General features: G+C 44.4%; 1 protein-coding gene across 5 annotated transcripts; it reads right to left on the reverse strand.

Annotated features, from left to right (window-relative positions):
• Nucleotides 1-10,663: 10,663 nt before the first annotated feature.
• Nucleotides 10,664-21,112, reverse strand: Znf688 (zinc finger protein 688). 5 transcript variants are annotated; one of them, XM_063226830.1, is made up of 6 exons: nucleotides 20,717-21,111; nucleotides 20,568-20,631; nucleotides 18,532-18,653; nucleotides 13,412-17,884; nucleotides 12,986-13,099; nucleotides 10,664-12,007 (listed from the first exon to the last, which is right to left on the reverse strand). In XM_063226830.1, exons 4-6 carry the CDS (start codon nucleotides 13,605-13,607, stop codon nucleotides 11,496-11,498), a joined length of 822 nt encoding a protein of 273 aa, XP_063082900.1. In that variant the 5' UTR covers nucleotides 13,608-17,884; nucleotides 18,532-18,653; nucleotides 20,568-20,631; nucleotides 20,717-21,111; the 3' UTR covers nucleotides 10,664-11,495. The 5 variants fall into 5 exon arrangements, with proteins under 5 accessions (XP_063082900.1, XP_063082898.1, XP_063082902.1 ...); XM_063226828.1 differs by having other exon boundaries at nucleotides 10,664-12,010; nucleotides 20,717-21,110; XM_063226832.1 differs by lacking the exon at nucleotides 12,986-13,099 and having other exon boundaries at nucleotides 20,717-21,112.
• Nucleotides 21,113-21,754: the final 642 nt, after the last annotated feature.

Here is a 21,754-nt window from a genome sequence, read left to right on the forward strand (position 1 = left end):
AAGGAAAAAAAAGAATATTGGTAACTTTTGTGTCCTCTTCTTTGAGTAAACTTTTAGTTCAGTTATCTCCAAGCACTCTACCACCTACTTACAGCTTTGATTCCCATTTTCAGTTACCACTCCTGGGCATTCTGGTCAGTTCTTTCAATTGGCCCCAGGTTGGGTTTAGCCCCATCCTTGTCTATTGGTGTAGAGCAGTTTCCGAGGCATCACTGTCATAGGACTGAAAATTAGGTTCTTTTTTTCTTTTTCAAGTTGCTTCACAACTGTTTTCAAGTTACTGCTGCAGTTTATTTTCAAATCCATTTTATTTCAAAGAGAAAAATAGCCAGGTGTGGTGGTACATGCCTGTAATCCCAGCACTAAGGAGGCTGAGGTAGGAGGATTGTTGCAACTTCAATACCAGCCTGGGCTACAAAGTGAGTTTAAAGTCACCTGAACTGCATAGCAAGACCCTGTCTCAAAAAGGCCAAAAAAAAAAAAAAAAGAGCGAGATAAAAAATTAATAAATTTCAAAATACATTGATCAGGGCAACAATGGTATATACATTGCACATTGTCTCCCCAAATCATTTCACCCAGAGTACAAGACATCTACATTCAATTGTCCCACCAATACCAGCACAAATCTTTCCCTTCAATAAACTCAGAGAAATCAGTAGTATAACTATTTTATATATACATACACATATACATATGTTGTTTCAGCTTCTCATACTAGTGAGATAATACAATGTTTACACATGTATGTCTGATTTATCTTATGAGTATGATCTCAAGTTGCATCCATTTACCTTTAAAAGTCTCCAGTTTATCCTTCTTTATAGCTGGGTAGTACACCATTGTATAAAAAGACCACATCTTTTTATCCATTCCTCAGTCAATGAGCATTTAGGTTGTTTCCAAGATCTGGCTATTACAGATCTTGCTGCTGTAAACATGGGTGCATATATATTTCTGTAGTATGATGTTTTTAATTCTTTTAGGATGATACCCAGAAAGGAAGTAGCTGCATTGAATAGGACCTCCAACCCTAGTTTTTTGAGGAATCTCCACATTGATTTCCACAGTGGTTACACCAGTCTACACTCCCACCAACAATGGAGAAGGATTCTTTTTTCCCCCACAGCCTCGCTGGCATTTGTTATTGTTTGATTTCTTTTCCTCTCTTTTCTTTTTGTGGTACCGGGGATCAAACTCATGACTTTGTGCTTGCCCAGGCAGGCTCTTATGCCACTTAAGCTAAATCCCCAGCCCTTGATCTCTTGATAATAGCCATTCTTTCTGGGATGAGGTAGAATCTCAGTGTTGTTTTAATTTGCATTTCTCAAATGACCAGTGATGTTAAACATTTTTTCACATATTTATTTGCTGTTTGTATTTCTTCATCCGAGAAGTGTGCATTCATCTCGAATGACTAGTTTTGAATTGGATCTTTAAATCTGGGAGTTCTGATTTCTTTAAGTTCTTTATATGTTGTTGATAGTAATCCTTTGTATGAGGTACTGCTGGCAAACATTTTCTCCCATGCTGTGGGTTGTCTCTTCACTCTGTTGGTGGTTTTTCTTGCTGTGCAAAAGCTTTTCAACAGGATGAGATCCCAGTTGTTGATTCTTACTAATAGATACTTCCTGTGCAATTGGGGTTTTGTTCATAAAGTCTTTACCTACACCAATGTCTTCAAGAGCCAAAAAATTTTTTATTTTTATTTTTAGTCTTTTTGAGTCAGGGCTTCACTATGTAGTTTAGGCTGTCGTTGAACTCTTTTGGTAGCCCAGGCTGCCTCGAGCTTGCAGCAGCAGTCCTCCTGCCTCAGCCTCCTAAGTACTGGGGTTACAGGTGTCTGCCACCATGGCCAGCCAAGTTTAAATGGTAAGTTTTACGTACTTTATAGACTTTATGTATATACTTTCCACACTATGAAACCAGTGGCTTCTCACTCTATTTAAAATAAAATCTAAAATTTATGCCAGGGCCAGAGGAGGCACTGTTACCTGTGCCTGCCCCTTTTCCCTCAAGTCTGTAAATCTTCACTCAGTCACTATGTCCAGCTACAGACGTTTTTTCTATACCTCATCCAAAAACTCATTCCTAGCTCAGAGCATCTCGCTGCTGGACCCTTTATCCACGACCTGCCTCACCCACAGTCTCTGAGACCTTGCTTTTCCTGACTCCCACCCCTCTCTTCCCATGGCTTCTCATATCTTTACTTTGGAAACTATGGGAACCAAATTGAAGGCCTCACATATGCTATGTAGGTGCTCTACCCCTGAGCTACATCCTGAGCACTGCTCTGTGCTGTAATTATATTACCTTGTCTATGTTTTCCTTTCTTTTTTTGAGACAGTATCTTTCTAGGTAGCTCAGACTGGTCTTCAACTCAGTTATCTTCTTGCCTCAGCTTCCCCAGCACTGTGAATACAGGTGTTCACCTTCATGCCTGGCTGTGCTCTGGCTTTATCACTTGCTTATCTGTTTCCTCCTAGAATGTAAGGTCCAAGAGCATTCCTGTGTCTGGTTTCTCTGCTATATCCTGGAACACAGAATGCTTAGTGGTAAATGCTTAGTCAATACTTGTTAAATGGGTAAATGAGGCCAGTGGATTTAGCTCAGTGGCGTAAGCACTTGCCTGGCAAGAGCAAGGTCGTGAGTTTGATCCCCTGTACCAAAAAAAAAAAAAAAAGGGTAAATGAGAAAAAAAGAGCAAATATGGGCAGACTGTGCTTTATGCACTATGCCTAGCTCTGCTCTTCCCTCCTTGGCAGGGCTTTTTGTCCAACTTCTCTTGGGTTCACCCTTCCCCAGGACCACCATCCTTAACTTCATACCTTCTCACTCATGACTGCCCAACCCACCCACTGCTGGGGCTCCTTTGCACCTGCTCTCCATGCTTGCACCTTCTTGGATCTTACATACTCACAGCTCATATGTAGGGCATGGAGATTGTAAGGCAAAAGTCCTCCTGCATATCTTCCTCCTCAATTCCAAGTCTTGATGCCCTCAACCAGGAGATAGATATCCAACAGATCACTAATGTCTAGGCCCTCCCACAAGCCCTACTCCACACAGCTTTGCAAAGGCATCTTCTATAAAATAGCCCTGCTCCTGCTCAAGGACTGTCTGTGCTTCCTCAGTGCCTGAGGATAATCCAAATTCCTCTGCTGAAATCTGCTGCCCTGTGAGATTTTATCCCCTCAACTACATCTGTTTTCTATGATTCCATACCTTGTTCTGTTTTATTCCCCAGTGCTACAGCAAACTGAAACACTGAAATGATATCCAGGATTTAGAGGCAGATTTATTTATGTCAACAGGCACTGACAAGGAATCAATCCTTATAAAAAATGTTAGGCCTCAAAGGCTCAAGGAGGGAGGTTTTTATGGGATTGCAAAGGGGAAAGAAGAGGTAGAAATACTTGGCTGTGTCTTATTGGATCTTACAATATGCATCGTAGTGATCTGCTATGTATCACAATGACCAGCCATTTCTACGAAACAGAAGTAACAGGAACTGTAACAGGAACTGTTACCTGGCAATGAACAGAAACTGAAGTATACTGGCTAGGAGGAGCATTTTCTGCTACACCAGTACTGGGGGTTGATTCTAGTAGTGCTCTACCACTGAGTTACAATCCCAGCTCTATTATTTTTAATTTTGAGACATGTTGGAGACCACACATTTACAGTGGCTAATTTTGCATACTTCCCTAACGGATAAATGGAGGTTTAGGATTATCAGTTTCACCATTTTGAAATATCCTTTTTTTTTTTTTGAGACAGAATTTCACTATGCAGTTCAGGCTGTCCTTGAACTCACTTTGTAGCGCAGGCTGCCCTTGAACTTGCAGCAATCCTACAGACCCAGCACCTTTTTTTTGTACCAGAGATTGAACTCAGGGCCTTATGTATACTAGGCAAGCACTCTACCACTGAGCTACATCCCCAACCCATTAACTTTTTTTTTCCAGTCTTTTTGAGACAGGGTCTCACTATGCAGTTCAGGCTAGCCTTGGGCTCACTTTGTAGCCTAGGATGGTCTCCTGAATTTGCAAACAGTTCTCTTGCCTCTGCCTCCCAAATGCTGGGATTACAGGAGTGTGCCACCATGTATGGCCCCATTAACTATTTAGGGATGGGTCCTCTTCTTCCACTAAAAACAAACTAAGACCACTAAGATTTAAAAACCCTCCAGGGCAATCTCTTCACTAGCTTAAAATCATTGAGTCAACCTGAGATTATGTGTTGCCCACTGAGTCATTGACCTCTGAGTCTTCAGCCAACCTTGAATCTTCTGATAGCCTCTCCTATCATTGTGTACACCCAATAAATAATGCCTGGTTTGGGGTGTCATTGTTTTTGCCATCCTGAGGCATTGACCTCCCAGCCCCGCTTCATGCATTATTAAATTTGTCTCTGTTTCTTATTTCATTCTTACTGTACCCCTCATACAGGCAAATGGGGATCTTGGCCAGGTCCCTGGTAAAGACAGAGTCTTGCTAAATTGCCAAGGTGAGAATCAAAATCTGTCTCAGTCTCCCAGTGTGTTGGTGTTGGGAGCCGTTGAAGGTAGAGATTGATCACATGTGTGAGGCTAAAGCAAGGCCAGCCCAGAAAAAACAGAGACCAACACAAGCTATGTAAACAAGTTGTTCTAGCACCAAGAAGGCAAGGGGCCCTGGCCTGCCAAGCAATGGGTTGCTAGGCAGAGGGGCTGAAACTGACATCATCTTTCCCACCTTTATAGGTGCTGCAGTGGTTGAGCAGTTCCTTTTTTCCCATCAGGAGGATAAGGGCTTCACCTGACCCCAGCTTTGTCTTTTCTTTATTTTCTCATGCTCTTTCTGGTCCTTAACCCCAAGAACCTCAGGAGCCACACTGGGTCGAGGCATACAGCGCCAGAACACAGACGGGGTAAGAGGGGACACTTCTCATGTGCACCCACTTAGGGGGAGAAGTGCATTGGTATAGAATAGTCATCGCTGGAGTGTATTGATATTGGCTTCATCAGGTGTAGAGAGTGGGGCATTGAAACTCCATTATTCTCTATGGCCAGTTATAAATGGGTCCTTCCCCTGAAAAGAAAAAAAAAAAAAGAGGTATATTGATTATATCAGCTGTCTAACTATAGAACAAACTTATCCAAAAGAATCACAAATGTGTAAGGTTACCTGTTTGATGTATGCTTGATTCCAGTATTTACATTCCTTCTGTGGATCTGGATGAGACAGAAACTTAACAATTTTAAGCTGCTTGAGACAATGACAAAGGAACTGGCTCCAGGCACTGTTTCAAAATCAGGTCCCGGGGCTGGGGATTTAGCTCAGCGGCATAAGCACCTGCCTTGCAAGCAGGCAGTCGTGAGTTCGATCCCCAGTACCGATAAAAAAGGAAAAAGACCAAAAAAAAAAAACAAAACAAAACAAAAAACAAAACAAAACAAAATCAGGTCCCAAGCAGGGAAAAGATGGCAGCATGACCACCACCCTGATAATCTTAACTGAGCCACTATCTGTCCAAAGTGTAGAGATGGTATCATTGGGCCACTGGATATAAATTCAAACTGTTACAAAAGAAAAACTTCCAGCAGGGCCTGTGGCAGTCCTGCCAAAAAGTAGGGGTGTGACAGCTCAGAAGGCTTCCCCAAGATGGCCTGCCCCTGCTTGGCCCGGCAGGCACCTAATGGTTGGGGGGTAATATAGTCCTGATTTGTGGTTTGCTGATTCCTGTTTACAAAATACTGTTACATAAGACAATTTCATATAACCAATACGACAACTAACTTTAAAACTTATAAAAATTCAACATTTGACTTTCACTAGCTGATCACAGGCTGGCCCCAGCATATCACTGCTCACTAAGGCTTTGTAGTGGGTCTTGATATCTGGTAAGTAAATTCTCAAACTCCATTGTTTTTTCAAAATCATTTACTTGTTTTCAAAATCGTGTACTTGTTTAAAATTCATGATTAATGTAACTCTACGTTTATTTAGGTCCCTTCTGCTTTCTTAAATCAATTTTAGTTGTCAATAGACTGACACTATGCAGCTTGATAAATTTCTTGGGTTTGTCTCCAGAAGAAGAAATTGTAAATTTACATACTCGGGAGGAAACTGAAAAACAGCTTAGATAAAGACTAGAGAAAGGGGATGGGGATTTAGTTCAGTGGCATAAGCACCTGCCTTGCAAGCAAGTGGTCATGAGTTCGATCCCCGGTACTGATAAAAAGTAAAAAAAAAAAAAAGACTAGGGCAAAAACAAACCAACAGAAATCAGCTGGCCCTCTACAGATTTTAAAGGGTTATTTATAAAACTACTGCTTTCGGCTCCTCTCACTACTTCTCACAGGCTCCAAGGCAGGGGAGGGCACCAAAACCTCCACTGAGCCTGGAGTTTGGCCAAGACAAGGAAGGTAAAGAAACCAGGGGAAATCAGGGTTATTATTCAACTTAACTCAAAACACAGTTCAAATCTCTCTCAATTATTGTATTGCTCAATTGGTTAGTCTTTCCTTGACAAAACTGGAAAATCTATAAATAAGAAAAGGGTTAGGGTTAGGGTTATTTGGATCTTTTGGATCTTCTGATACTTATTAGAGAGGTGGGACAGGGCTCTGGCCTGGCTAAGCTACCCCAGTTTTTCCTATCATCTGTGCACACGCTTTTTTTTTTTTTTTTTTTTTGTCTTTTTCCTTTTTATCAGTACTGGGGATCGAACTCACGACTGCCTGCTTGCAAGGCAGGAGCTTATGCTGCTGAGCTAAATCCCCAGCCCCTGTGCACACGCCTTATAAATCAAAAGTTTACACTGCACCAGTGCTTAAATCCCCAACACAGTGGGGCCTCTAGTCAGAGCAGGAGCACCACCTGCATGTCACAGGAGAGCCCAAGGTACCTAAATATAAAATGCAGTTTCTACTTTCTTTATATCTTACCACAAAAGTTCTTTATAATAATCTTTAGGTCTAAAAGTAGTTAAACCACTCACAATTTAAATTTCAAAAAGGGGAGCGTTCACCTCATAATAGATTTCACTTGGTAGTATATACCATTTAAAATATTTAAATTCTAATAAAGATGTATCCTCCACAGCAGAAAGATAATGCAATCAAATAAAGGCTAAAAAGAGTCCGTTGGGATGATCTTCATACTGGACAATAAAAGCACCCAATCCAGTGCTAATGTGGGGTCGAGGGTATGGTTATGTTTTTCCAGAAAAAGTTAAATTTGTGTGTGCTGTGTGTGCTTGAACTTGGTCAAGCAATGGCCATGACTCATCCCAACAACTGACACTGACAGAACTAAGAAGTGCTATAGTTGGTCTCAAGATATTCCTGAGGAAACTTAACTGACCTTGACAAATAACAAAAATTGATTGTATTTAAAACAGGTCTCACCTTAACTTGGTCTTGAGCATCCTGCAGAAAAAGTACAACTACTAGAGGTATATAAAACAATGCTAAAGTAATATGTTATAAAAGAAACTCAAATCACTAATGCCTTTTGGCAATTGCCAGCTACACTGGTAGCTGACTACTGTCACAGATTGATGGCCTGCATAGGGTTTCAGTTGTGGAATGCAGGGACTTAAAATCTTTGGACTGCACTAAAAAAAGACCTACAGAGCTCTCCAACACAGCTCCTCCAGCTTCAACTGACCATCCATCCTGTGCAATAACAAAACAAAAGAGATGGATATGTTGGGAGCTGTTGAAGCTGGAGATTGATCACATGTGTGGGGCTAAAGCAAGGCCAGCTCAGAAAAAAAAGAGAGACCAAAATAAGTTGTTCCAGTACCAAGAAGGCAAAGAGCCCAGGCCTGTGGAGCAATGGATTGCTAGGCAGAAGGACTGAAATTGACATCATCTTTCCCCATTTATAATTAAAGGTGCTACGTGGTTGAGCAGTTCCTTTCCACCCATCAGGAGGATAAGGGCTCCACCTGACCCCAGCTTTGTCTTTTCTTTATTTTTCTCATGCTCTTTCTGGTCCTTAACCCCAAGAACCTCAGGAGCTGCATTGGGTCATAGCACCAACATGCTGAGATTCTAGGCATGTGCCACCATACCCAGCTCTGTCTAGTGCTTTGTGTTATAGTCAAGTGAAACTGCTCACCATTCTCCATATATGCTTTCCCAGAAAAGTCCTATTGATTTTACTCATTCTTTAAGGATTTTTTTTCCCCCCAGGGCCAGTTTAAACCATCTTATCTAGGAAACATTCCTTGAGTCAGAAGACTTGTCCAGTCTCTTCTAGGTTCTCTTGCATACTATTTTGTGTTGTATTACAGTAACAATAACCAATATTGGATTGGTGACTCACATCTGTAATCCTAACACTCAGGAGGCTAAAGCAGGAGGATCACTGTAGTTCAAGGCCAGCCTGGGCTACAAAGTGAGTTCAAGGACAGCCTGAACTGCATAGTCAAACTCAGTCTCAAAAAGACAAAAATTAGTGGCTGGAGATTTAGCTCAGTGGCATAAGCACCTGCCTTGCAAGCAGGTGATCGTGAGTTCAATCCCCGGTACTGATAAAAAAGAAAAAGACAAAACAAAAAGACTAAAATTAAAAAATGTAATTTAATTTAATTTTAAAATAACCAATATTTGTCAAACACTAATGTGAAGCCAAGAATAGCTCCAGGTAATTCATTGTCAAGGATCATTCTATATAATTGCAGGGGAAAAATCATTTCATAATTAAATTGTGATTAGGGCTTTTCTGAGGCCTACAGTCTTGCCAGGCAAGCTGGCTATGGTATTTGAAACATAATTACATGTGCCTCGGGGTCACAGTTGAAACCTCAATGGTCCTGTGATGCTGTGACATCCCAGGGCAAGATTGCATAACCTGAAGATATCCTGGTTCCTTGAGAACCCAGTAATAATAAAAATAAGGTTTCACCTTGGGGAAAGGAGAAACTCCTTCACTGTCATCACTCCCCACCATCCTCATCAACATAAGATCCTTCTGAGTCATCTGATAATCCCTCTGATTATTGCATATACCTAATAAATAGTGTCATATCACTGTATCATTTTCTCTGCCCATTGTGAGGCATTGACCTCCCAGCCCTCGCAGTCATGCGTTACTAAATTTGTCTGTTCCTCGTTTCATTTAATTCTTATGTTATAGACAGCTGAGGTAAATTATAGGCAGTCAGACAGGACTGGGCCCTGGAAGGAGCCAGTGCAGAAGGCCAGATACCTTGCAACTACGGGGAGAACAAACCTCTCACTTCAGACTAGATCTCAAGACAAAAGACACCCAGGCCCTAAGGATAAACCTCAGAGATTGATATTCTAAATAGACATCACCTTGATCACCTAGAAGAAGCCACTAATCCAGCCCTCTACAGGCAAAGGCCCCATTCTCCCACTTGCTACATGACTCACTTCCTTATTGGGTCCTGATTTAATCAATTTTACCTGAGCAATTATACTCATAGTCTCATTTGTTGATCATAATTCTGCCCCCCACCTTATGCCTACCTTCTGAGTTCCCACTTTTCCCCACCTTGGACCCCTCTCACCTTGTGATTTTGCTCTATAAATGTCTTTAGAAAAGACAGACTCTTTGGCAACTCACTCAGGACCCCTTCTGGATAGAAGCTTTATTTCAATATTCTAAAACATTTTTCAAAAAAAAAAAAAAGAAAAAAAAAATATATATATTGCACTTAACCACCATTGTTCCTAAAATTCTTTTTTTTTTTTTTTTTTTTTTTTTTTTTTTTTTTTTTGAGAACACAAACTCATACTGGACATCTAGTAGATTGGGAACCTTTCCCCTATATCATTTACACCAATCTTGAGATACTTGCTATTATCCCAGTTCTACAAATAAGGAAACTGAGGAACATAAAGTTGACTTGAGCAAGTAGTGAGGTGCCCAAGATTGCACAGCACAGAGCAAGTGAATTAGGATCTGAACCCAGATGGTCTGACTGAAGCCCATGTTCTTCACCTTATTTCACTGTTCCTTTCATCCTTTCTGTGAAACCAGCCTCCCTTCCTGTTCCTGCTTGAAAACCTGCCCCCAACCAGCTGGTACTCATGGGAAGAACAGCCATCTCCTCCTCTAGAAGTGTTCCCTGGAAAATCACCAGCAGCCAGGCTGCATTATGTGTTGCCTCTGGACTTCCTGTCATGGACCACTCTCTTCCTAGATGTGGGGCCTGAGTCAGATGTGCTCTGGGAGCACAAAACCAAGGCCTTAGATGGTATTTAATGAATGAATGAGCAATGTCAGCTTTACTCATCTTGGAATTCCCTTACTGCTCAGGATAATCAATCCAAAGAAAGGCTGAATGCAAAGTTCCTGGATATACAGGTTTGCTGGGGCTCCCAGGTTTCTGCAAAGCTTCCCTAGTCAGGGTGGGCTGTATCCTGTGTCCCAGCTTCACAGACAGTGGGGGAAAATCTCTAGGCTGTTCCTCAGTTTCCAGTCTTGCTGCCAAAGAGTGAAACTATACATTTATCTCTCTGAGCCTCTTTACTGATCTGCAAAACATGACTGTTGGTCCTCATGCCCTGCCTCCTTCTACTTTTCTTCTTCTGGTGATAAGGAGTGAACCCGGGGCCTTAAAGATGCTAAGCATTTACTCTACTACTGAGCTATTTATCTTTGTACTCTCTAAAAATACAAAATATTGATAATTCAATTCACTCGTTCAACAAATGTTTATTGCACATTTACTATCTCATACATAGTATTATCCCATTAAGATTTCAAACCAAACCTTTGAGGTAGATATTAATCTTCCTTTGTTTTACAGATGTGGGAACTGAGGCCAGGAAGCCACGGGACTTTAGTACCGGGAATCAAAGTCACAACTGTGCACTTGCAAGGCAGGCCTGCTAAGCTAAGTCCCTGGGCCATGTCATGTGATTTTCAGCAATGCCTTTGATCAAACTGCACAGACAAGATGTGTACACCACACGGTCAGTGACCACTCCACTAGTTGCCTGGTTTCCGGCTGGAAGCAGCTAGTTAACCATGTCCTGCCTCTGAGGCCTTTCCCCTGGCCTAAGTCCCAGCTCACCAGTACTTCCTAAGCAAATAAGGATCCAATGGATGTTCCCTGAGATAAGGGAAAGGGCTCACCTGCACCTGCTATTGAGGTAACACTGTGAGGAAAGTCCAGCATCTCATTCTCTCCTTTTTTTTTTTAAACAAAGGAATGGGAAGAAGGTTGTCAAGTTTGATCTATTTGATCTTTTTTTTGAAACAGGGTCTCACTGTGCAGTTCAGGCTGGCCTCGAACTCACAGTGATCCTCCTAACTCAGCCGCTTCAGTGCTGGGATCACAGGTGTGTCCCACCACTCCCAGTTTAATCTGTTTGATCGTTACAGGCACTTTTTTTTTTACAAGTTTGGAAACTTGAGGGATCCTTGAAAGAAACACAAGGGATGAGTTTCAGTTCTCAAGTCCCTGCCTCAGGAGCCAGGCAATCCTTAGCGGCAATGTTGGGCTCAACTCTGGCCTGCAGAAGCCATTTACCCGCACTCTTCAAAGATGTCGGGGTAGTGCCGGAAGAGCACAGGTGGGTCCCAGTCACCTCGGACTGGGGCCCGAGGCACAGCTCGGATCCCAGGTCTGCGGCCCCGCCGCCCCCCAGAGCAGGAGCGGTGGATCCACTGGTGCCCTTCCAAGGCGTACTTCCTCTTGAAGCGCATGCCACACTCAGGGCATGGGAAGGGCCGCTCATTGGAGTGCATGCGCCGGTGGTTGAGCAGCAGTGAGGGGTAGGTGAAGCGGCGACCACAGTCTGTACACACGTGGCACCGCTGGCTGGCCTGAGCATCTATGGTGGGCCCAGGGACAGGAGACTGAGCTACTGCCATCTGGTCCCAGGCAACTTTCGTGGGTGGCTGTGATCTTGCTGAGGCCTTACTGATAGACGAGTCAGGATTGTGTTCAATCAAAGCTTCAGGCCACTCTTTCCCAGAAGTCATTCCAGGTCCCTTGCCTCCTGGCTCGTCAATTTCCTCTTCCTTGGTTGAGGTGTCTGCTGGGAAATAAGAGTTAAAAACATTTTTTCCATAGACTATCTCAGATTATAGGGTCCTTTACTTACGGTACTGCCATAAGAGTACTGCCCAGTGATTAATATGCACACTTTGGCAGAAAATAAACAATTCAAATCGCTTTTCTCATGTCAGATGAGAAAAAATAATTTCTTGACTTCACATGGATGTTGGAAGAATTATTAGATTTATGGTAAGCACTTAGTAAATGCTCTGTAAGCCTTAGTTAATAGTGTGGTTTCCTATTTATGTATTTTCGAATAGGGCTTTTCCAGATGAGGAAACCTATTTCCTCGAGAACACTCCCTTGGAAGATGGTAAGGGAATAAGAGTCAAGTTGTCAATTACTGGATAATATCTCTTGTACCTCTTTGCCTTGCTTGAGGAACTGAAAGGCAGACCTAAAGGCTGTTTTACTTGTTCTTGAAAGGAAGTAGCCAGGGGCAGTAGGATATGCGTGTAATACCAATACACCTCTGTAATCCCAGCACTCTCAGAAGTTGAGGCAGGAGGATTGCTTGAGTCTGCGGTCAGATGTTTTTTGCAAGAGGGACCTAGAAATCTCTAAGTCTTGGATTTGGGCTCCCACTGTGGTCTTAACATGACTATGGCCCCAAGATCTAAAAAATTTTTAAGTACTAGAGCTGCGTTCTTTCCTACTTCAAAGTCCAGTACAGATCCGCTCTTCATGTGTGTGTTTGGTGCTAATGGAGAACAAACCATTACAGCCCTCAGTCTTTTTTTTACTTCTTTTGTTTTAAATTTTGAGACAGTTTCTCTAAATTGCACAGCTGGAACTTGAACTTTAACTCCTTACTCAGCTTTCCTCAGTACTGAGATTACTTGTGGGTACCACTGCACCTGGCTTTAGGGCTTTAATTGTAGGACCTGAAAGAAAACTTTGCTAGACAGGAAACCCTGGAAAACCAAGTCAGAGGAGTCCTGGGACCATCCCTCACCTCTCAGAGCTCCTACCAGGCTTTCCCCCTCCTCAGGATCCTGGGCGGCGGAGCTCCAAGCCTCACTCTCCTGTTCCATCCAAGAGATGAGGGCTGGTTTTGGCCCTGGGAATCCTGGGAGAGAACAGGGATCACAGTGCTAGCCTGAGAGGCTGTCCTGGGAAGGTGGATCCCCCAGCCGAGGTGAGGGCACCTCCACAGAACTTAGGCTCAACTCAGACAGGGTCTGCAGAGCTCCTGCCTGACTGAAAAGGATGTGGGATAGAAAGTCTCCCGGGGGGGGGGGGGAGCTAAAATCCTGAGAACTGGTGATGGCTGGTGCTGTTGGAACAGTGCAGGACTAGAGCTCACAATGCAGTCGGTCCTTCTACACCATCTCCCCTGTGAACCCAGTGAAGAAGGTGAGGGACTGGCCCGGGGCCTCACCGAGCGCGCCCAGGAGGCCGTAGGTCTCGCACATCACGTCCCGGTATAGGGCCCTCTGCGCGGGCCGCAGACACCCCCACTCCTCCGGGGAGAAGTACACAGCCACGTCCGCGAACCTCACGACCCCAGGCTTCCGGCAACAACGCTGGGTCTCCCCGGGTCGTGGCCCCAGAAGCAGGGATGGGGGTGGCGCCATGGGGACTCTGCTCCTAACGCCTGCCGCCTGGCCTCGTCCCTGGAGCCACCGCCTCCCCGCTTCCGGCGTCAGCTCTAGTCGTCCACAGGGAGGGTCGTCCAGGCCCCGGCCCCGCCCAGCCTGGTCTCCAGACTTTGCCAGGTGTGGAATCCAAAGTAGCAGGGACTGGCTGCTAAGGGTTCGAGGGTTCTAAGGCGGACAACTAAAACTCCTAGGTGTTTAGTCACTTCATGGCCGCTTAGACAGAGATACCGCGGTTAAAGGGCCCGGAAGATGCCTTTAGAAAATATGGCACCAACCCGGCTTCAGTTGCTACCGATTGTACTTAAAGGCGTCTTTCTTGAGCATATCAAATATGGCGCCTTACTGGTTTCTCTGGCTTAACGCCCCATTTGCCCTTAAAAATAATGGACGTCGCAGGAGCTTTGGCTTTAGTGAGAACAGTAGGACGGGCAGGGAAGTCCCGAAAAACGTTTTTGCCTTCAAGAAAGATGGACACAGGCGGTTTCACTGGCCTCTCTTCGGCCTAGATACAAAGCGATCAATGATTGGCTGTAACTAAGAGAAGAAGCTGCGTCATGATTGGCCTTGGACTGGCGGAGCATTTGAAAAGGGCAGAGGACCGGAATCCCCTGGTCCTAGGGAAATTCCTGGAAGACCTCAGCAGTGGTTTCCAGGATTGTGAAAGTGACAGGCTTCTCTGCAGCGGGATCTGCAATCTGGTATCCAACCACTGCAGAAAGACGTTCCCACCTTGGTGAACCCTAGGTACAGCAAGCCAAGGAAGAAACCAAGTATGTACATGTTTATAGCTGAGGAGCCAACAGGACCCTTTGAATCCTTAGCTCCGCTTTTCCCATTCTATTAGATTGGTGCTGCACCAGCTTAGTGAGGAAGGAGCTAGACTGAGAAAATGTTAAATTACAGTGTAATTTTTGCCAAATTTACTAACGTGTATGTTTTTTAAAAAGTAAAGCATGACACAGTTGTCATGCATAGCTGTAATACCATCACTCAGGAGGCTGAAACAGAAAGATCGCTGTGAGTTTGAGGTCAGCATGGGATACACAGTGAGTTCAAGGTCAGCCTGAACTGACTAGGCAGACCTTGAATTTATGATCCTCTTGCCTCAGCCTCCCACCTGCTAGGATAACAGACACGTGGCAGCATTCATGGCTGGTTTGTTTGTTGAGACAGTCTTGCTATGTAATTAAGCATAGCCTCAAACTCACAGTGATCCTCCTGCCTCAGCCTCCCAAGTGGTGGGGTTACAGTTGTGGATGTTGATTGGTTTTCAGAGACTGTCTCTTTTTTTTGTCTTTTTCCTTTTTTATCGGTACCAGGGATCGGCATGACTGTCTGCTTGCAAGGCAGGTGCTTATGCTACTGAACTAAATCCCCAGCCCCCAGAGACTGTCTCTTTATGTAATCCAATCTCACTTTGAACTCACAGCAGTCCTGCCTCAGCCACCTGAGTACTAGGATAACAGGCATCCACCATGCCTGAGTAAGTGTGCAGCTTGTTTTATCTTTTGAGACAGAGACTCATTACATAGTTGAGGCTGGCCTTGAACTCACTATGTAGTCTAGACCTCCTGCCTCACAATGCCAGACTAATGAGCACTTTACTTATTTATTTTTTCTTTTCTTTTTGGTGCTGGGGATTGAACTTGTGGCCTCGTGCTTGCTGGGCAAGGCAGGCACTTGTGCCACTGAGCTAAATCCCCAGTTCCTAGTGAGCACTTTAAACAAGAATAAAGAGATAGGGTAAAAGGGTACACAGTGTTAGTAGAGTCTGGGAAGTGAAAAATTACAAAAATCCCAGCCTTCCAAGTGCTGGGATTACAGGCATGTGCCACCATGCCTAGCTGCAAACAGTAAATTCTTCTGGCAGCCTTGAGTTTTCTCAGTTAGGGTAGGTACTTTGGGGATGAGATCATCCTAAGGATGTGGCCTTGAGCTGTCAGAACTGTAAAGTGTTTTGTCTTAGTGCTTAGAGGTCCAGGTTGAGACCTAGTGGAGAAAAGCTTGGCCAAGGAGAGAATCATTCTCACTACTTGATGCTTTAGTTTCTATCCCCTCTCCCTCACCTCTAATCCCAAAATAAGTAATGCAATAAAGCATCATAAGTATTTCCTACAAGTGTGTGATTTGTATGCTATATTGTTAACTTGACTGGCTTAGGAGTCACCTAGGAGATTAGTAAATTATACTTCTGGATGTTTCTGGAAAGGTCATGGAGGCATAATTTGGGGTCTGTGTCTGGTCCCTCAACCCTTCCTTCCTTCCTCTCTGGTTCTGCTCCCCTGCCAGTGTAAACTGAGCCACTTTTCTATTCCAAGCCCATGTGCCATTATGATTCTGCCTTGGACTGACTCCTGTGAAACTGGGAGCCTAATAAACCTCTCCTCTTTTAAATTTTGGGTGTTAGCTATTCGACTGACTGATACAATGTGCTGATTATACTCCATTCTTTTTTTTTTTCTTCTTCTTCTCTTTCTCTTCTCCTTTCTTCACTGGGAATTGAACACAGGACCTTCACACTGAGATACATTCACAGTCCTTTTTATTTTATTTTTATTTTTTTATCTTTTTATCAGTACCGGGGATTGAACTCATGACCATCTGCTTGCAAGGCAGGTGCTTATGCCGCTAAGCTAAATCCCCAGCCCCTTTTATTTTTTATTTTGAAATGGGGGTTACACTAGTTACTCAATTGCCTAAGTAGACCCAGGTTAAACTGATGTGAAATTGTGATCTTTCTGCCTCAGCCTTCTCACTGCTGGAGTTACAGGTATATATTACTACACCCAGCTCTTTATTGTATTTCCATTCTTTTTTTTTTAAACCAGGTATTGAACTCATGACCTCACGCTAACCAGACAGCCGCTTACACCATTGAGCTAAACCCTCAGCCCCTTGTATTCCCATTTTTGCTTATCTGCTTGAAGTTTCAAATTATCTTGCCTCTTGAGTTATGTGCTCTTTAACTTTGTTCCAAATGACTAAGGATATCAACTCTTAAATCCTTATTTTTCTCCATTGAGAAATCTCCTTCCTTAAGCTTCATGTGCCCTCTCTTCTGGGGGATCCAGAGTGAGTACAGGGTCTTTAATAGGTTCTGACCCCTTCTCAGTGAGCCGGAGAGATACAGACTAGAAAGCAAAGCCCTCTGAGGAAGAGACCATCCTAGAAAGATAAATCAGGTAGGTGGATAGCTTGCAATGAAATCTTACTCAGGATTTAGAATAAAGGGCTTCGTGAGCAGGAGCTCTTTGTTTAGCTCTCAAGCATCTTTTCAAATTCCTCCCCCCATCTTTTTTTTTTTTTTTTTTTTGAGATATGGTTTTGATATGTAGTTCAGGCTGGCCTAGGACTGACTATGTAACCTGGCTAGACTCAAACGCAAAGCTATCCTGCCTCAGCCTCCCAACTGATGGGATTACATGAGTGTGCCACTACTCTTAGCTCCTTTATATTTTTACTTTCCTTTTTTTTTTTTTTTTTTTTAATGGGTACTGGGGATTGAACTCATGATCTTGTACTTGCCAGACAGGCGCCTATGCCACTGAGCTGAATCCCCAGCCTGCTTTTACTCTTTTTTAAATACGAAATATGGTTTTATTTCTGTTTTCTAGTACCTATACATTTTACAAATATACTTTTACTCTACATCTTTGCAACTAGCAAAGCTCTTGATTCCTGTTTACTTCTTCCCATATGTTTACCTCTGTTTGTTTCCTAATAAAGAACTTTGTTTCCTTTAAATATTCACTTCCTTTCTATACCCTTCCAAACTGTAAACCTGTCTCTTTCATTCCAGAGAAAACTGATCAACTTGTGTGAGCCTGTAACCCATACTCTTTAAATATATTGAGAATACTGGAAGTGAATTGGGGGATCCTTCCCTCCCAAAATAAAGAGAGGTTCTGGAAACCCAAGGCAGCCTGCTGTTCTTTTGGCCTCTTGCCAAAGCAATGGACCCACCAATGAGCCACCCAAGGGTACTTCTGCCTGAAGCCTTTGCCACATTTGGGGCAGGGTCAGGGCCAGGGCTGGTGGTTAGAGCAAATTCACTGGTAACTGAGAAGAAGATGAAGTAGAGGCCAAAGTCAGAACAGGGGTAAGGCTTCTTCCCAGTGGATGGCTAGGGAGCTCCGGTGGCACCCACTGTGAGGGCACAAGTAGACTTTTTCTTTTGCATGGATGAACTGGATGAACTGGATGCTGGAGCTGGTACTGGTACTTGCACCAGGAGAGATGAGTCTGGTACTGGTCTGTTGGGACCACAAATTATAAACTGAGGTTAGGGGCCAAGGATATAAAGTGGCACAAGAGCCTACCTGGCAAGTGCAAGGTTGGTTGATCCCTGGTACTGATAGATAGATAGATAGATAGATAGATAGATAGATAGAAAGAAAGAAAGAAAGAAAGAAAGAAAGAAAAGAAAAGAAAAGAAAAAAGATATAGGGGCTAGGGCATGGAGTCCTGAATGGTCCCTCGATGCTAGGACACTGCAGGGAAAGATTCTATCAGCATAGGAACAGCGCTACTCTGAGTCATCCGATAATCCTTCAGATCCTTGTGAACATCCAGTAAATAGTGGCTAGCCTGGAGTGTCTTCATTGCTGCCCATACTGATCGCACTGCCCCCCCGTCATGCATTACTAAATTTGTCCTTATTTCATCCTTTCACCATACCCCTCATATAGGCAGTTGGGGATTTTGGCTAAGTCCCTGATATTGGTCACAGCAGAAAGTCTGCACCCACAGCCACTTGCTGGTGGCTGACCAGGAGGGAAGGGTAAGTGAAATTGTGGCCACAGTCTGGGCAAGAGTATGGTGATCTGCAGGGAGTAGAGTCCTTGAGCCAAGGCTCCATAGGGCCCTGCCTAAGATTCCAGCAGAGCTCTGGGGCAGGTACCTTTCACAGGATTGGAGCCAGCTGGCATGCTGGCTGGCAACCATCCTTGACAGACATTCCATTTTCCATCTCTTTTTGATTTGGACTCTTCAACTCTTTCTTCTCATTCCCATCCCTGGATCCTGAGACAGGAAAAAAGATAAACTTAAACTTTAGCAGCATGTTCTAAACCATGTTCTGCCCTGAAAGTTAAGATGGAGTAAAAGTAAATTCCAAGTGGGATTGTGGTGATACACATGCTAATCTCAGCACCTGGGATGCTGAGGCTGGAGGATCGCTAGGAATTTGAGACCACCTTGGGCTACATGATGATTGCAAGACTAGCTTTCACTACTTAGTGAGACTTTTCTCAAAACAAAACAAAAAAAGGAAATTCCATTGTCTGCTGGTTAATACAAGGAAGGCTTTGAATACTAGAGGTAATGGATGCAGTCAACAACATTGAACAGTTGTTTGTATCAGACACTCTGAACGGTGATAGTCCCACACCTCATGGAGTTTACAATCCCAAACCTGTTTATTATGTTAGCAAAATAGGCATTAAATGACTTCTTTGGTGCCACTGAGGTCATCACCAAGAAGCCTACACTTGAACTCATATTAGGATTCACAGAAGACCTGGGAACAAATATGTGATGATGGCTCCAAGGAAAAATAATTTGCCTTCTGAAAGAGTTGCCGGCCCAGATGAAACACTGTAGCCAGAAAAGGCTGCAGCTAAACTCCTCCCCCACCCTGCCCCCTATGGACTTGATTGTGATTCTGTATCCCCATCCTTAAGGACCTGTGCGCCAATGGGATATCTGTGCATCCCTAATGGCCTTTGGGGCACTGCCCTAAGCTTAAGCTATTTAGATCCCCCACGCCACGTGTCCGAGAGAGTTCGCTGGAGAGAGTTCGCCGGAGGAGTTCGCCAGAGAGAGTTTGCCAGAGAGAGAGAGAGAGACCACCCGCCCCGGGCGCAATGCTGCGCCCGGGGCCGGCCGGCGACGGGGGCCCCCTCCCCGCATTCCCAGAATAAAGCCACCGCTGACCACTACTTTTACGGCCGTCCACTCCGCTCCATTCCTCCCACGGACTTCTCCTCTCCTCTCCCTTCTCTCAGACCTAACACCTTCATATTAAAATTTGTTGAGGCATTTTCCACAACACTTTGAACCTCATAATTAATATCAAGAATGGGGAAGGCACAGTATTTGTAATCCTAGCATTTGAGAGGCTGATGCAAGAGGATTGCTACCAGTCTGAACCTAGACTACACAGTGAATTCAAGGGCAGCCTGACCTACACAGCAAGGTCCTGTCTGAAACCTCTGCCCCCCTTCAAAAAAACCCCCCAATTAATATGCAAACATAGTATTCTTGGCTATTGTGGCTTTTCTCCACCTTACTTTCTCTAGGGTATTCTTTTATCTTGTTTTTTACTCTTTTAGTTGCTCAACCTCACTCTGCAGACCTAGTTCTCCCCCATTCTTTATTTTTGCTTTCTTTCTTTTTTTTTTTTTTTTTTTTTTTTTTTGTCTTTTTCATTTTTATCGGTACCAAGAATCGAACTCACAACCGCATGCTTGCAAGGCAGGTGCTTATGCCGCTGAGCTAAATCCCCAGCTTTCTTAATAAGCGTGGTGGTGCACTTCTGTAATCCCAGCACTCAGGAGGCTGAGGCAGGAGGATAGTTCCAAGTTCCAGACCAGCCTGAGCTACAAAATGAGTTCAAGGCCAGCCTAAACTGCATATCAAGACCCTTTCTCAAGAAGACAAAAAATAAATAATAATAAACGTGGCTACTGCTACAAAAATAAAAAGCATTCCTCCATTAATAAAATGTCTTTTATTACACTCCAAATCAAATGAAATATTTTTTCCCTACCCTTGACCAAAAATAAAAGAATCTTGCTGGTGAAGTGCACGGAACCACGATGGGGCATAGGGAGGGGAGAGTGTAGGGTGAGGATTCCGAGTCGAAGGCTGGGTAGGTTTTCGAATGAGGCTGCTACGGCTTTCCCTCGCCTCTGCTAGCAGCTCATGGGATCTTACCCTCTGGATCTGGGACTTCTGGCCTCCTTGCGTCAGATAAAAGGGGGTTTGGGACCTGAAAATCCTGTGAAGGGGAAACATTGAGCTCAGGTGAGAACACAAGAGGGAAGGATGAGGCGGCCTGTTCAGGCCCCTTTCCAGCCACTCACCTTAGGAACATTAGTCCCCTTTGCCACAAGTATTCGAGGTTCTGGCTGGATCACCGGGTCTCATCGAGCTCACCCAGTGGCCGCAGGTCTCGCGCATCACTCTAGGTACACAGAGCCCGCTGCGCCGGCCAGACACCCCCACTCCGGGGAGAAGTACAAGGCCAGGTCCGGTCCCTGGCCTCGCCTCCCAGATTATATCCGCCGGGGGCCGCGCCATGGGAAAACCTCTCAAATGTTTGGCAGAGTTCTGGGATGCGCGGAAGTGCTACACCGGTCCTGATTTCCCCAGGGAAGCGCATCAGGACCTATAGTTCTGCCCTCAACCAAAATGGAGTATCATGCCTCGCATGTTTCTTTCTGCCCTTCAGCACCAAGGAAAACAAAAGCGGGGGTGGACCCATTGGCTACCCAATTGATAGTACCCGTGCGTTGATTGGACATCGGAATGAGGGCTCGGGGAAGAAGAACAGCCGCGATTGGTCTCTCTGGAGCGGCCTGTTTGAAAGGCTAAGGGTGAAGAGCAACTTCTGGGGAGCTGGCGCGAACTAAAGGGACACCAAAATGCTCCTGGGTCGCTTTTCCCGGACAGCAACCTATTAGGTTCTGGCTGATGGATGCTACTCCCACTGCTACTTTTTGTGAGACGTCTTGCGGACAGGTCCAGATCTTCAGGGCTTCGAGGTGAGTAGAAGCAGAACCGTGAAGACAGGCGGATTCATACTGTACAGGTCTTGTGCTCTACCGACTGCTGGAGGGACAGATTCCCCGAGGCACCAGTACTAGGAAATTAAACCCAGCGACTTCTTACTGAGTTACGTCTCCAGTACTCTTTTTATTATTTTCTTTTTTGAGGGAGGGTCTCGCTAAGTCGCTGTTTTCCTGGCTATGCTCCAATTTAGAATCCTCCTGCTTCAGCCTTCTAGAATGCTGGGATTACAGGCATGCACCTCGGCGCCCGGCTAGATATCTTACCTTTTAGAGATACTAAAGGTCAGGTGACTTCTTACAGGCCGCAGAGCCCTATCCAAAGGTTCTGAA

Source organism: Cavia porcellus, unplaced genomic scaffold (assembly GCF_034190915.1).
Source record: "Cavia porcellus strain 051 isolate PalLab524CR breed Dunkin Hartley unplaced genomic scaffold, mCavPor4.1 scaffold_16, whole genome shotgun sequence".
Classification (NCBI taxonomy): domain Eukaryota; kingdom Metazoa; phylum Chordata; class Mammalia; order Rodentia; family Caviidae; genus Cavia; species Cavia porcellus.

Coding starts and splice junctions, on each gene's coding strand:
- Znf688 (XM_063226829.1), bottom strand. CDS start 13,607: ATGGCGCCACCCCCATCCCTGCTTCTGGGGCCACGACCCGGGGAGACC. Junction 13,100..13,411: donor CGGCCTCCTGGGCGCGCTCG/GTGAGGCCCCGG, acceptor GTTCTCTCCCAG/GATTCCCAGGGCCAAAACCA. Junction 12,011..12,985: donor CCTGGTAGGAGCTCTGAGAG/GTGAGGGATGGT, acceptor CTTATTTCCCAG/CAGACACCTCAACCAAGGAA.